The 11,696-nt window shown below is 35.0% G+C and overlaps 1 protein-coding gene across 4 annotated transcripts in view; it reads right to left on the bottom strand.

Moving 5' to 3' along the window:
- Nucleotides 1-2,564: 2,564 nt before the first annotated feature.
- LOC106873301 (eukaryotic translation initiation factor 2D) overlaps nt 2,565-11,696 on the bottom strand; it is a 46,935-nt gene continuing 37,803 nt past the window's right edge. For all 4 annotated transcript variants that reach the window (XM_014920613.3, XM_014920610.3, XM_014920614.3 and 1 more), the window contains 9 exons: nt 11,311-11,428; nt 10,249-10,294; nt 8,985-9,088; nt 7,726-7,860; nt 6,889-6,978; nt 5,663-5,755; nt 4,284-4,404; nt 2,926-3,088; nt 2,565-2,839 (listed from right to left, as the gene is read on the bottom strand). In XM_014920613.3, coding sequence (XP_014776099.1) covers nt 2,760-2,839; nt 2,926-3,088; nt 4,284-4,404; nt 5,663-5,755; nt 6,889-6,978; nt 7,726-7,860; nt 8,985-9,088; nt 10,249-10,294; nt 11,311-11,428 — 950 coding nt within the window. In that variant the 3' untranslated portion in view covers nt 2,565-2,759. The remainder of the gene's footprint in view (nt 2,840-2,925; nt 3,089-4,283; nt 4,405-5,662; nt 5,756-6,888; nt 6,979-7,725; nt 7,861-8,984; nt 9,089-10,248; nt 10,295-11,310; nt 11,429-11,696) is intronic.

Raw genomic sequence — 11,696 nt, 5'->3', positions numbered from 1 at the left:
ACAAAATAGTTTTAAAATTTTATTCTACACAGAGCAGTGGCAGTAAAAGATCTGAATTTAGTTGCTTGACCTGTTTTATGTAGGGGCCAATTTTCAAGATGAATTTTCTTTTTGTGGAGTGTTAAAGAATGTACTGACAAAATATCCAAAATTTGAACCATTCATTTTGTCTGATAAAACAAAACATTTGAGCAGAGCAAGGTTCTCTTGAGTACATTTGTTTCTTTCAATTGCATTTCTTGTATGAGAAACTGTCAGTTCTAGTATTTTACCCATTCAGTTGATGAGAAAATTGAGAAACAATTTTATATTATAAAAGGAAATATGATGGCTGTCATTTAATGTTATAAATCTTACCTTTACCACTAAATTTTATGAGACAATGGGTACCATTCTAGCTCTAATTGCATGGTTAACAAATCAAACTATAAAATGTGCCAATCTCGACCACTTTTACAAATACTTAAAACATTTCTGTGCAGGTGTGAAGAGTAAAATTTTAAAATTGCCTTCTTATGAAAGTCATACTTGATCATTGTCCTTTAGCAGTCGAGAACACTTGTGTTGCTGTCAAGAGAGGCACCTATTCAATACCAAATGAGAGGCATGATCATGTGCCAAGACTCCCCATCCTCTTTTTTTTCTTCTTGTAACTGGTTACAACTGTGTCCTTTTGAAAAAAGCATTTCTTTCAATCACTGAACTATCTTCACAAAAGTAGTTATGACTACATAAACCAAGCACAATAACTCAGTTGCATTTGCTAACAGCCTGAACTAACTCATATCTCAAGAATGCAGTATTAGCCTTAGCTGAGATAAGAGGTAAGATATACTAGGAATATGGTCACAAAAGGGGTTAAGATATTCTCCTGCATACAAATGCAACTGCTGAGTTTGGTGCTGAACATATGTATAACCTATGATTTTTGCATGTTCTTGTGTTTATGTTGCTATTAATCTGTAGCATTTTAAACTAATGCATTTACTGGCAGAGATATTGAATAAGATATTCCAAAATAGCATTCAGATTTCTTTATCAAATGTAATGCTTATTTCTTCACTTTGTTTTGAATTAGTCACATATTGTAACTTCAAGATTTCAATGGTGTTTTTGTATATTTTTTAGAATGACATTGTAGTGTTTTTTTAGTCATTGGATTGGGTCAGTTTTAACATGACAGGTAGAATATTGGTGCTGGATTAAATGCTAAAGGATCAGAAGTACTGATAGTCAAATTAAAATGAGAATATCTGAAATAAATACGAATACTAAAAATGAAGTGCAGTACCGGATAAATCCCAAAATCTAATTGGTTTGTGCCAGTCACGAGGCCTAACATGCCAGAAAGTTTCATCCGAATCCATCCAGTGGTTCTTGAGATATCGTGTCCATGGACAAACCGAAAACAATGCTTTTTCTAAGGCAGAGGTAAAAGAAATTAGGGACTGGGACAAATTGGAATCTAATCCCCTGCTTATGTTTTGAGTTCAAATCCTAAGTCCACATTATTTGACTACACTTCCTGACTAGTATTTACCATTCATGTATCGGTTGAGTAATTCTAATCAACTGCCAACAGAGATTAGCTTAGAGCCCACATTCTCCCACTTAGAACTGTGGAGTTCAATAACAACAGTTACTGTTGTTATATGAATATTTATCTGCTTATTATTCAGGTCACTGCTTGGAATTGAACTAGGAATCTTGGGGTTAGTAACCTGCGCTCTTAACCACTACTAACCCCAAGATTTCAAGTTCGGTTCCAAAATAATAATAATAATAATTATTATTATTTATCTTATTTCTACCACCACAACTTGTGTATACTCTAAAAGTGAACCCTGTCAAATTGAGTTATGCAAGAGAAGATAGAAACTAAAAATAGATTAACATATAGAGGTAGGTTTGGTTGTATGGTAAGAAGCTTGCTTCCACATATGTTCAGTCCCACTGGATGGCACCTTTGGCAAGTGACTTAGTACTTAAGCAAAAGGAGACCGATAAGCACTAGGCTTAATATGTACTGGGGTCAATATGTTCAACTAAATCCTTTCGAGGGTAATCTAGTCCAATGACTGAAACAGGTAGCCATTGTCATAGACACAGCAACCTCTGTATATTCTTTTGTTTGTCATTTGACTGGCCATGCTGGAGCATTGCCTTCAAAGTTTTTTTTTTTAAACAAATTGACCCTAGGACTAAAGCTTAGTACTTACTCTATTGGTCACTTTTGCGAAACTGCTAAGTCAAGATGTAAACACACCAACACCAGTTGTCAAACAACGATGACAGCAAGCTTCTTTCAGTTTCCAACTACCAAATCCACTCACAAGGCTAGAGGTGCCATGCAGTGAGACTGAACATGGAGACACATGGTTGGGAAGCAAGAGTCTTGCCACACACCCACATTTTCCTATTTAATAAGCAAAACCAATTTCATCATAAATGTAGATGGAAAGCTAAAAACTATATCAGAACACCTTCAATCAATATTTTCATTTCACATAAATGTGAAGAAGGGAAAGCAAACTTTTCCAAACACTAAATTACTATAATAAAAATTGATAAATCTATTCTTTTATTTTGCTGGCCAATACATACAAGTTACAGTCAATACAGGACATGCATGTTCAACCTTATTTCCTCTCTCAGACATTCAAATGGAAGAATTTCATTCAGTTGGTGTGTTGTGATTGCACAGACTTCTTAGGACTAAGCAGTTTCGGAAGATAATCTTTGTTCAGAGTCCTTTTTGATTATCTTTTACCTTTAGTCTTTTTTGTCTTGGGTGCATACTCTAATCCAGTAACCATTCTTCGTGGTACTTTATATTTATCTGTGATGCAAGAAAAATATTAATTATAACTGTGGGGGGTATAAAAATCGAGAATGATACATAGAGAAAATTTAGATGCAACTTACTAATCAGTGCTTTTTCAACAAAATTTACTTGATTGCCTTGTATCAAAACATGTTTGCCCGTCTCCTGGAATACACTTGTGCTGCAGGCAACACCAACACTGACATGGTGTGCAAATTCTTCAGGACAAATTCCTAATGATTCTAAATTTCGTACAATAGTAACCTGAAAGTGACAAACCAGTAACAAATTAACCATTTAGTATTTAAGAATCAGCCATATCCAGCCAAAATATTCTGTTTTATCTTCAAACTGGCCAGATGTGGCCTCTCACACCAACCCAGCAATATCATTCTAAAATTTAAGTCACCTCATCAAAATCTTAAAAGAAAAAAGATAATGCATGGTTAATTCAAAACTGCGAATAAATAAGCATTACTTTTGACAGAATAATCTGAATGCTAAAGGGTTAATGAAAGATAACGAGAAGCGGATTTGACTTATTCAATCATTAACACAGCTACCTCACAAACCACTGGAGAGTTGTGACAGTATATTTGCAAGACTCGCATGAGCCATCACATTTCTTTTCTATAAGCCTTTTGGAAGCTAACATGCATATCACTTGTTTAGGTTATCTCTATAGATATTCAATAGAAATTACAGTCAGCACTGATTTCAGTTACGACTTTCCGTATCCGAGACACCTGAATGTAAACAAGATCAAAAATGGGTAATGGGCATACACGCCATATTTCAGGAGTTTTTGCTTTTATCAGCATCCATCCAACCGATTAATCATTTATGATCTCATTGTTTACATCAAGCATCTCAAATACCAAACGTCATAACAAAATCAATGCTGGCTATGATTTCTATAGATAACCTTAACAAGTGATGTAATAGCACTGCTAACACAATAGAACACAGTGTTGACTTACAAAAATAATATAATATAATTGGCGTTGGGAAGGACATTTACAAAAATGCTATATCTGATCCACAAAAGGCTATGGCTATCTAACAGGAAAGCTATGTTATATTACAGAAAAGCTGATATAACAGTGATCCCAGCCTATATGACGAAAGCAGTTGAAAGAATGATTCAAGGTATATTATAGGTAAACTACGTAAGAAAAGTGGGCTAAGATTATATTTACAGGAAGGCTATGCTGTAAGAGTGGGCCAAGAAAGACTAAGGTTAGAAAGATTAAAATTCCCTTCTCATGGAACACCATGCACCATTTTGCATTTTTTTTTTTAACCAATGCAGACCATCACTAGTTTCCGGGTTTTATCATGTAGGCATGCAGCCAGCTGAGTTAACAAAGAAGTAAGGCTGAATACTGTCACATAACTGGAACATTGCTATGTGAAAACAATGAGAAGTTTAGAGAGCCAGATATTTTGAAAAACTTACCCGTTTGTTGCTGGCTCTTTTCTGAACCTCTATGTTGATATTCTGGAGAGGACCTTTCTTCAGTATGGGTACCTTTCCAGGAATCTTTAATTCATGAGCTACCTGCATGTTTTTCATAAATCTGAAAGAGAAATGCATACATGTAAATGAGTCTACTTCTGTTGTTGTCGGCACTCCGTTGCTTACGATGTCGAGGGTTCCATTTGATCCGATCAACGGAACAGCCTGCTCGTGAAATTAACGTGCAAGTGGCTGAGCACTCCACAGACACGTGTACCCTTAACGTAGTTCTCGGGGATATTCAGCGTGACACAGTGTGACAAGGCTGACCCTTTGAATTACAGGTACAACAGAAACAGGAAGTAAGAGTGAGAGAAAGTTGTGAAAGAATACAGCAGGGTTCGCCACCATCCCCTGCCGGAGCCTCGTAGAGCTTTAGGCGTTTTCGTTCAATAAACACTCACAACGCCCGGTCTGGGAATCGAAACCGCAAGTCCGCTGCCCTAACCACTGGGGCATTGCGCCTCCACTAATGAGTCTACTACTCAAATTACAGTGAAGGTGTAAGGCCTAATAGTTAGGCTATTGCACTCACGACTGCTAGATCGTGGGCTCAATTCCCTGATTGGGCAGCACATTGTGTTCTTGAGCAAAACACTTCATTTCATGTTACTCCTGTACCCCTATCGATCAGGAGGGAATGTTGGCCTGCTCACCTAGCCAGCATCATTTGAAGGCTAAAACAATGCAAAAGACACATTGTGACTAGCCTGGTTGGTCATATGATCACATGACTCTAATCATCATCATTTTAACATCCACTTTTCATATTCACACGCGTCAGACAATTTGCTGAGGCAGATTTTCTACAACCAGATGCTCTTCCTGTCTCCAACCCTCACTTGCTTCCAAGTAATGTGATAATATTCTCCATGAACAGAGATGTTTTCAAAGAAGATTGAAAATGAAGGACATTGCTTACAATAATGATGACACTCATTAACAACTATCTCAACAAGTCAAGGCAAGGAGACAGTAAAACACACACATACATACATACATACATACACAAAACGGGCTTCTGTCAGTCTCCATCTGCCAGCTCCACTCAAGGATTTGGTTGATCAAAGGCCATGGTAGAAGACACTTGCCCCAAGGTGTCATGCAGTGAGACTGAACCCGAGACTGTATGGTTGGGGAGGAAACTTCTTAACACAGCCACGCTTGCACTCAATCCTTAAATATAAATGGTTTTAAACATGAAACTTGAATGACAGGATCACAAAGCCACTCATTTTACATCAAAGTTCACAGTAGGTAGATAGTGAGGAATGGTGATATGTGTGTGTGTGTGTGTGTGTATATGTTGTTAATCTTACCTTGATATCAGGTCTTTCCAGCCTAAGTAAAATTTGTTGTTTTCACCAGAACGCAGAACAATTTCCGCTAAAACAGGATCCAACTGCACCATACTGCAACAAGAAGATTTTGCTTTACTATCATGCTAAGAAGCCTAGGTAGATGATAATGGTGGTGTTGGTGTTGGTGGCAGCTGTTGTTGCAGTCACCTTCACCATTAACAAAGAAGGTAGAATAGGGAAAAGAAATACCTCGCTAGTGCTGGTGCCACATGAAAAATACCAAGTCCAATCTCTAGAGTGGTTGGCATTAGAAAGGGCATCCAGCTATAAAAATCATGCCAAAGCAGACAATGGGGCTTGGCACAGTCTTCAAGCTTGCCTGCTCCTGTCAAGCCATCCAACCCATGCTAGCATGGAAAATGGATGTATGATGATGATAAAATGCCCTCTGAGTGTTTTCAAGTAAGAGACTAGTATTCCACCAGTCCTCAAAACTGCAGAGTTACAGGATGTATCACTTGGAGGGAAAAGAGCAGGCTTCACTATCTGTTTTAGCAGGGTTTTTATGGCTGGATGCCCTTCCTAACATCAAGCACCCAACAGAGTGGACTGAGTGCTTTTTATGTGGAACCTGCAGCAGCGAGGTCTGTTTTGGCATGGTTTTTACAGCTGGCTGCCCTTCCAAATGCCAACCACTTTACTGTGTTGACTGGATGCTTTTTACATGTGATTAAAATGTCATATAAAGAAACCAGAAGACAAATTCTTCAAGTCAAGCCAACCAGCAGGAGACCTAGTGGCGGACCAAGAATGAGATGGTTGGATGATACCCAAAGCCTCAATTGGTCACGCTTAGGAATCCAATTGGGAAGTTTAATGGCAGTTTTTTCTGAAAGCACTCTGTGGAGGAGGTACCTGAGGACTATCCCATCGGTCCTCCCAAGAACAGTGGGCAGAGATGATGGCTGGATGGAGGTCCATAAAGCATGTCCATAGTTAAAGAATTTGGAAATTAGAATTCAGGGGAAACCACCCAAAAAACTTCAATATGCTCCAGAATTGTCAAAGACATGCTTCAATTTTATTGAAATTGAATAAAATAAAAAATAATGATGATTTCACACATACTTATACATGATGAACAAAATGAATGAACAACAACAACATAATAATAATAATGATATAAATAAAATATGAAATGTTTTAGTGTGTGATTATTGCCCACCTTCTATGTTTATTCTTACCTTTGGCTTTTATCAAACGGTAATTGGTTTTTTTTTACATAATCTGTTATGACAGTTCTCACATCTGCTGGTAGCATAGTACTTCCTTTGCTGGCATTGTTAAAATTAGAAGAAAAACTATTGATTAGTTAAAGTAAAAATACAATTGTATTCAAATAGAAAAAAAATTAACACACATTTGATGAATTTCTTACTTGTTAAAAAACAGAAGCATGACTGGAATTGTGTCCTATATTTCTGAAAAACTTTAAAAAAAGTGTGTGTGTGTGTGGCAGGGTGAATCTTTGTCTTGAAATCACATATTTGTGAATGAGTGTCACTATCATCGAAGATGTATTATTTGTTTCCAATATTCTGAAAAATCATGTCTGGCTACAGGAAACCTTGCTTGATAACAAGTGAGGGTTGATGACAGGAAGGATGTTCAACCTTGGAAAATTTGCCTTATTAAGCTTCATCCAATCTATACAAGAATGGAAAGGTGGACGTTGAAACTATGACTTTGATGATAACTTTGAATGTTCAAGAAACTAGATCAGTGAATTTGAATTCACTTTTGATCAAACATTTTCCACAGCTCAATAGATTCAGACACACACATATCAGAAACTCTCTTTCTCCAGTCAATGGTGGTGGTAATGGAACCCTACACAGTGGTTCAACCTGCTAGAAATAACTGCCAAATCTCATATTATCTTAAGATAATAAGAGATTTGAAAATGCACTTAACCACTTAGTTTAAAGACACCAACTGGCTCTTGAATTTCTTCAGCAGTGTCCAGAGAGAAAGGAGATACTATTGACACCGATTGAAATAAAATTAAACATCTAACTTACTCATAACCATATTCCTTCAAAACTGGCAAAACTGCTGCTGTCACAATCCGTATTTCAGTAATTTTGGGTAGTTGAAAATCATCCTCAGACTCTTTTGCTTGTTCCGTAATATCAGGAACAATCAAATCTCTAAGTCTACAAAAATATAGAAATTTTTATTGAAAATAAATCTCCAATATAACCTCAGTACCAAATATCTTCTCTTTAGTCCACAAAGGTTTCCTAACGTCCTCATTGCAGCATACAAATACTAATAGACATAAAGCTCTGATGTAAAGAGCAAGAAATGCTGAGCATGCATTTTGAATACATTTTTCTGAGATAATCAGAGATTTTAAGTGTTACTTTGTCATCTTTCCAAGAAGATATGGTTGCAAAATTTATCTTCTTTCACATACCTTGTCTTTAATCATTTCTTAACCTTACCTTTGATATTTAATCAAAAATAATGTGGATATCCACAAGATCTTTATAATATATTCAACTATCAAGTTTCAATTCAAGAAAAACTGCCTGGAGCTTACAATCTCCAGTTTTCTCAAAGTAAATACACCTTTCAAACCTCTAAAAAGTATCTGAAGGCCAATGATAGTTTTATGAAGCTTATAGTCTCCCATCAGTTTTTCAATAAGTAAAAACCTTTTGTACCCTAAAATAATATCTGAAGGCCAGTACTAGCTTTATGACGTTAAGCTGATGAGAACTAAATCTCATGATGAATAGCACACCAGACTATCACGTGGAGGATTCTGAGTTGATCTGGTATTAACATGCAACAGCTTCATGCAATGAGATCAAGGAGAAGAAAGTGTATAACCCAGAAGCACTATGATACATTAGCAGATACATTAATATATCATTTACTCAACCTTCTACTGGTAGTTTTACAATAACCATCCTGAAATCTCAAAACCAAGACAATTTTTATAGGCCTATTCACAGGAAGGTGAGTATAGTTTGCTCTGCAAATGAATTATGCAATTTGCATTGCACAAGTCAACTATACAAAGAAGTATAAACTGAAACATGCTGTATTAGGCTACATTTCACACAACCAAACATTATATGATAGCATAACCAATATAGTCCCAACTTAGATTGAAGTCTGGTTTTTTTTAGGTATGATAGCTTGTCTTAAATGCACAAAAAAAAAGTTAGGCATCAAGTGTTTTTTTTTTTTAAACCATCACCTTATACAAGAAAATTACTAATTAAATTTTAAAACTATAAAGAAAATAAAAATTGAGTTGTAATCTTACTTTGCATGGTCTTTATTTAACCATATTATTTCATCAACACCTTTACTTTTTGGGGCCACTTTTATAAAATCATTATCTTGCATTTCTTGGAGAAATTTTGAAAGCTGAGAAAGAGTAAAATGATTTTTTTTATTCACAAAATTAAATGAAAATAGAAGACATCATACAGCAAAGGTGATAAAAAAAAAATCCCCTTAATTCTGATTCATAAAGAAACAATTTCATACTGAATTTCAAACTGTAATTTATTTCCCAAGTCCATGTAAGTTTAATTAACTTCATCAAACTAAGGAGTTTAAATTTTTAAGTGTTTATGGTAATCACATATTTCATTTCAGTGTCAACAGGAAACATCACAAAGGCAGCTATAGAAGTTCTATTTCCTCATCATTGTTGATTTAAGCCCTTTAGCATTTAAACTGGTTATATTTGGCCCAAATATTCTGTTTTATATTCAAACTGAGTGGATTTGGCCTCTTACACCTACCTTACAATGTCATACTAAAAATAAACAACCACATCATCAAAATCTTGCAATTACAAGATAATTCAAAACAATGTGAATGAATAGGGATTACATGATACAGTAATCTAAATGCTAATGGGTTAATATATGGTTTCTTATACTGACAAGAGTTGGATAGAGTGTACAAGACAAACATCTTTTTATTACATCTTACTTATGGCATTGCATGTCACAGTCCCATACTTCTTTAGTACACCTAAACCCACCTTGCTCAGAATACTTTCTACAAAAGGCACACAGCACATTTTAACTTTATGTAATTTTAAGACATATTTAACTGTTATTAACAGTAACACTAAGAATATAACAGAGAAAGGAAAACAAGCATAATAAATGGTTGTAGTTACTGGCAACAAATAAAAGGGTAAACAAAAGAGTAAAGACCCTCTTCAATCATGAAAGACCATGGGTTTGCACCCAGAAAGTTACCTTCCAAGGAACAATCTGAGTAAGGTTGTTTATGGAAGACCTGCAGTTGCCCATGCATACCAGCCTCCCCTCTCCACACTACTGAGGGAAAAGCAAATGCCGATACAGCTTGGTACCAGTGACATTGCAACTCATTTCTACAGCTGAGTGAACTAGATCAACATGAAATAAGGTGTCTTGCTCAAGAGCACAACACACAGCCTGATCTGGGAATCAAACTCACAAGTATTAGTTGATTAAAATGCAGGTGTGTTTTAACTCAGTTATTTCATCTACTGGATAATAAGTTTTAGTGATCAGGAAATTTACCTTTTTATAGGAAGATTTCTTAACTTCAAGTGTTTTACCTTCAGGGCTACAATCAAAAATAAAGATACTGGTTGATTACAACTATAGAAAATTAAGGACAGAATAAAAGGGAAGTAAGAAGAAATAAAGAAATATATATGAAAATGCTAAACTGGGAAAATGAAAAGAAAAGAAAAAAATTCAATGATTATCATATCTTTAAAAATAGAAATATTCTTAGAACTAGATTTCATATAATTTATAAAATACATTTGATAAACTACATTTCAGTCTGGGGAAACACTGTTCTCTATATTATATCTATCTTCTGTTTTCAGAAAATATATTTTAGCCATCAGTATTACTTAAATTATACTATTTTTGTTTATTGTAATTAAATCTACATTCAGAATTAATTGCACATAAATCACTGTTGCCCAGCAAACAGAGTTAACACATTTAATAATTAAAAAATATATCTGCTGCTAAGTGTTTTAATCTAAAATGTATCACAAAAACTACTCATTAAATTTGTATACATTTAATCATTGATTATTGATCTGCACTTACTGGTTTCTATTTAAAATTTATACAACTATTTTTCAATGTTGGCATGAATTGGAGCATTCTGAAAATATACGAGACACTAGTATAAGATATTAGAGTTTATATTTACTACAGTTGAATACCTTTCTTAAAATTAGTCACTCAAAGATCATTTTCCATCCACATAGATTGAAATCATTAGGAAAAACCTGCCTAGTCATGTCTACAGTGTCAATGCAACAGTAACTGGGACTGAAGGATGTTCTCAAGAACTCAGTCAAAGGCTACAACAGAAATGCTACAATTCTGTTCGTTTAAACTGAAGATGTTTAAAAGAAAGAACCACATTATAAATACAGACAGTATATATCATCTTAAAGAATTTCATGGAAAGTAGCTGAACATGTTTAGTTGTATTACAAAGCAGAAGGAATACCAAAAAAAAAAAAAAAAAATCCTCAAAACGGGCAGAAAGGGAGTGAAAATCAAATTTTGGGCAAAATTTATATTTTTAAAACAAAACAACTGTTTACTAACCAAAAAGCTTTCATATGATTTCGGTAAAAATTTATTGTCATTATAGGGAGTTCTTTTTCTTTAACTTTAGATTTCAAGGCACAAAGGAAGCAGTGACGTAATAAGGAGTCCATCTCCTCTATAAAAGAAATAAAGACATATCATGATACAAGAAAGAATTCTTATAAACGGTTAAAAGGCGTATTGTTTCTATTTAGTGTAATAAGAAACATTTATCGTTGTTATTCTTGTTTAACTCCCAAGCCAGACTGATAGTTGGCACATAGATAGTCACTTGAATGACTAGGTGGACTTTGTGGTGGCAATGCAAATATATACATACAATGCATATATATATAAATACACGTGTGTGTGTGTGAGTGTTTGAGATGATCTATTGTATAGTT

This window comes from Octopus bimaculoides, chromosome 18, assembly GCF_046866305.1.
Source record: "Octopus bimaculoides isolate indiv1 chromosome 18, ASM4686630v1, whole genome shotgun sequence".
Lineage (NCBI taxonomy): Eukaryota > Metazoa > Mollusca > Cephalopoda > Octopoda > Octopodidae > Octopus > Octopus bimaculoides.
This window is presented reverse-complemented; position numbering and strand designations above follow the sequence as displayed.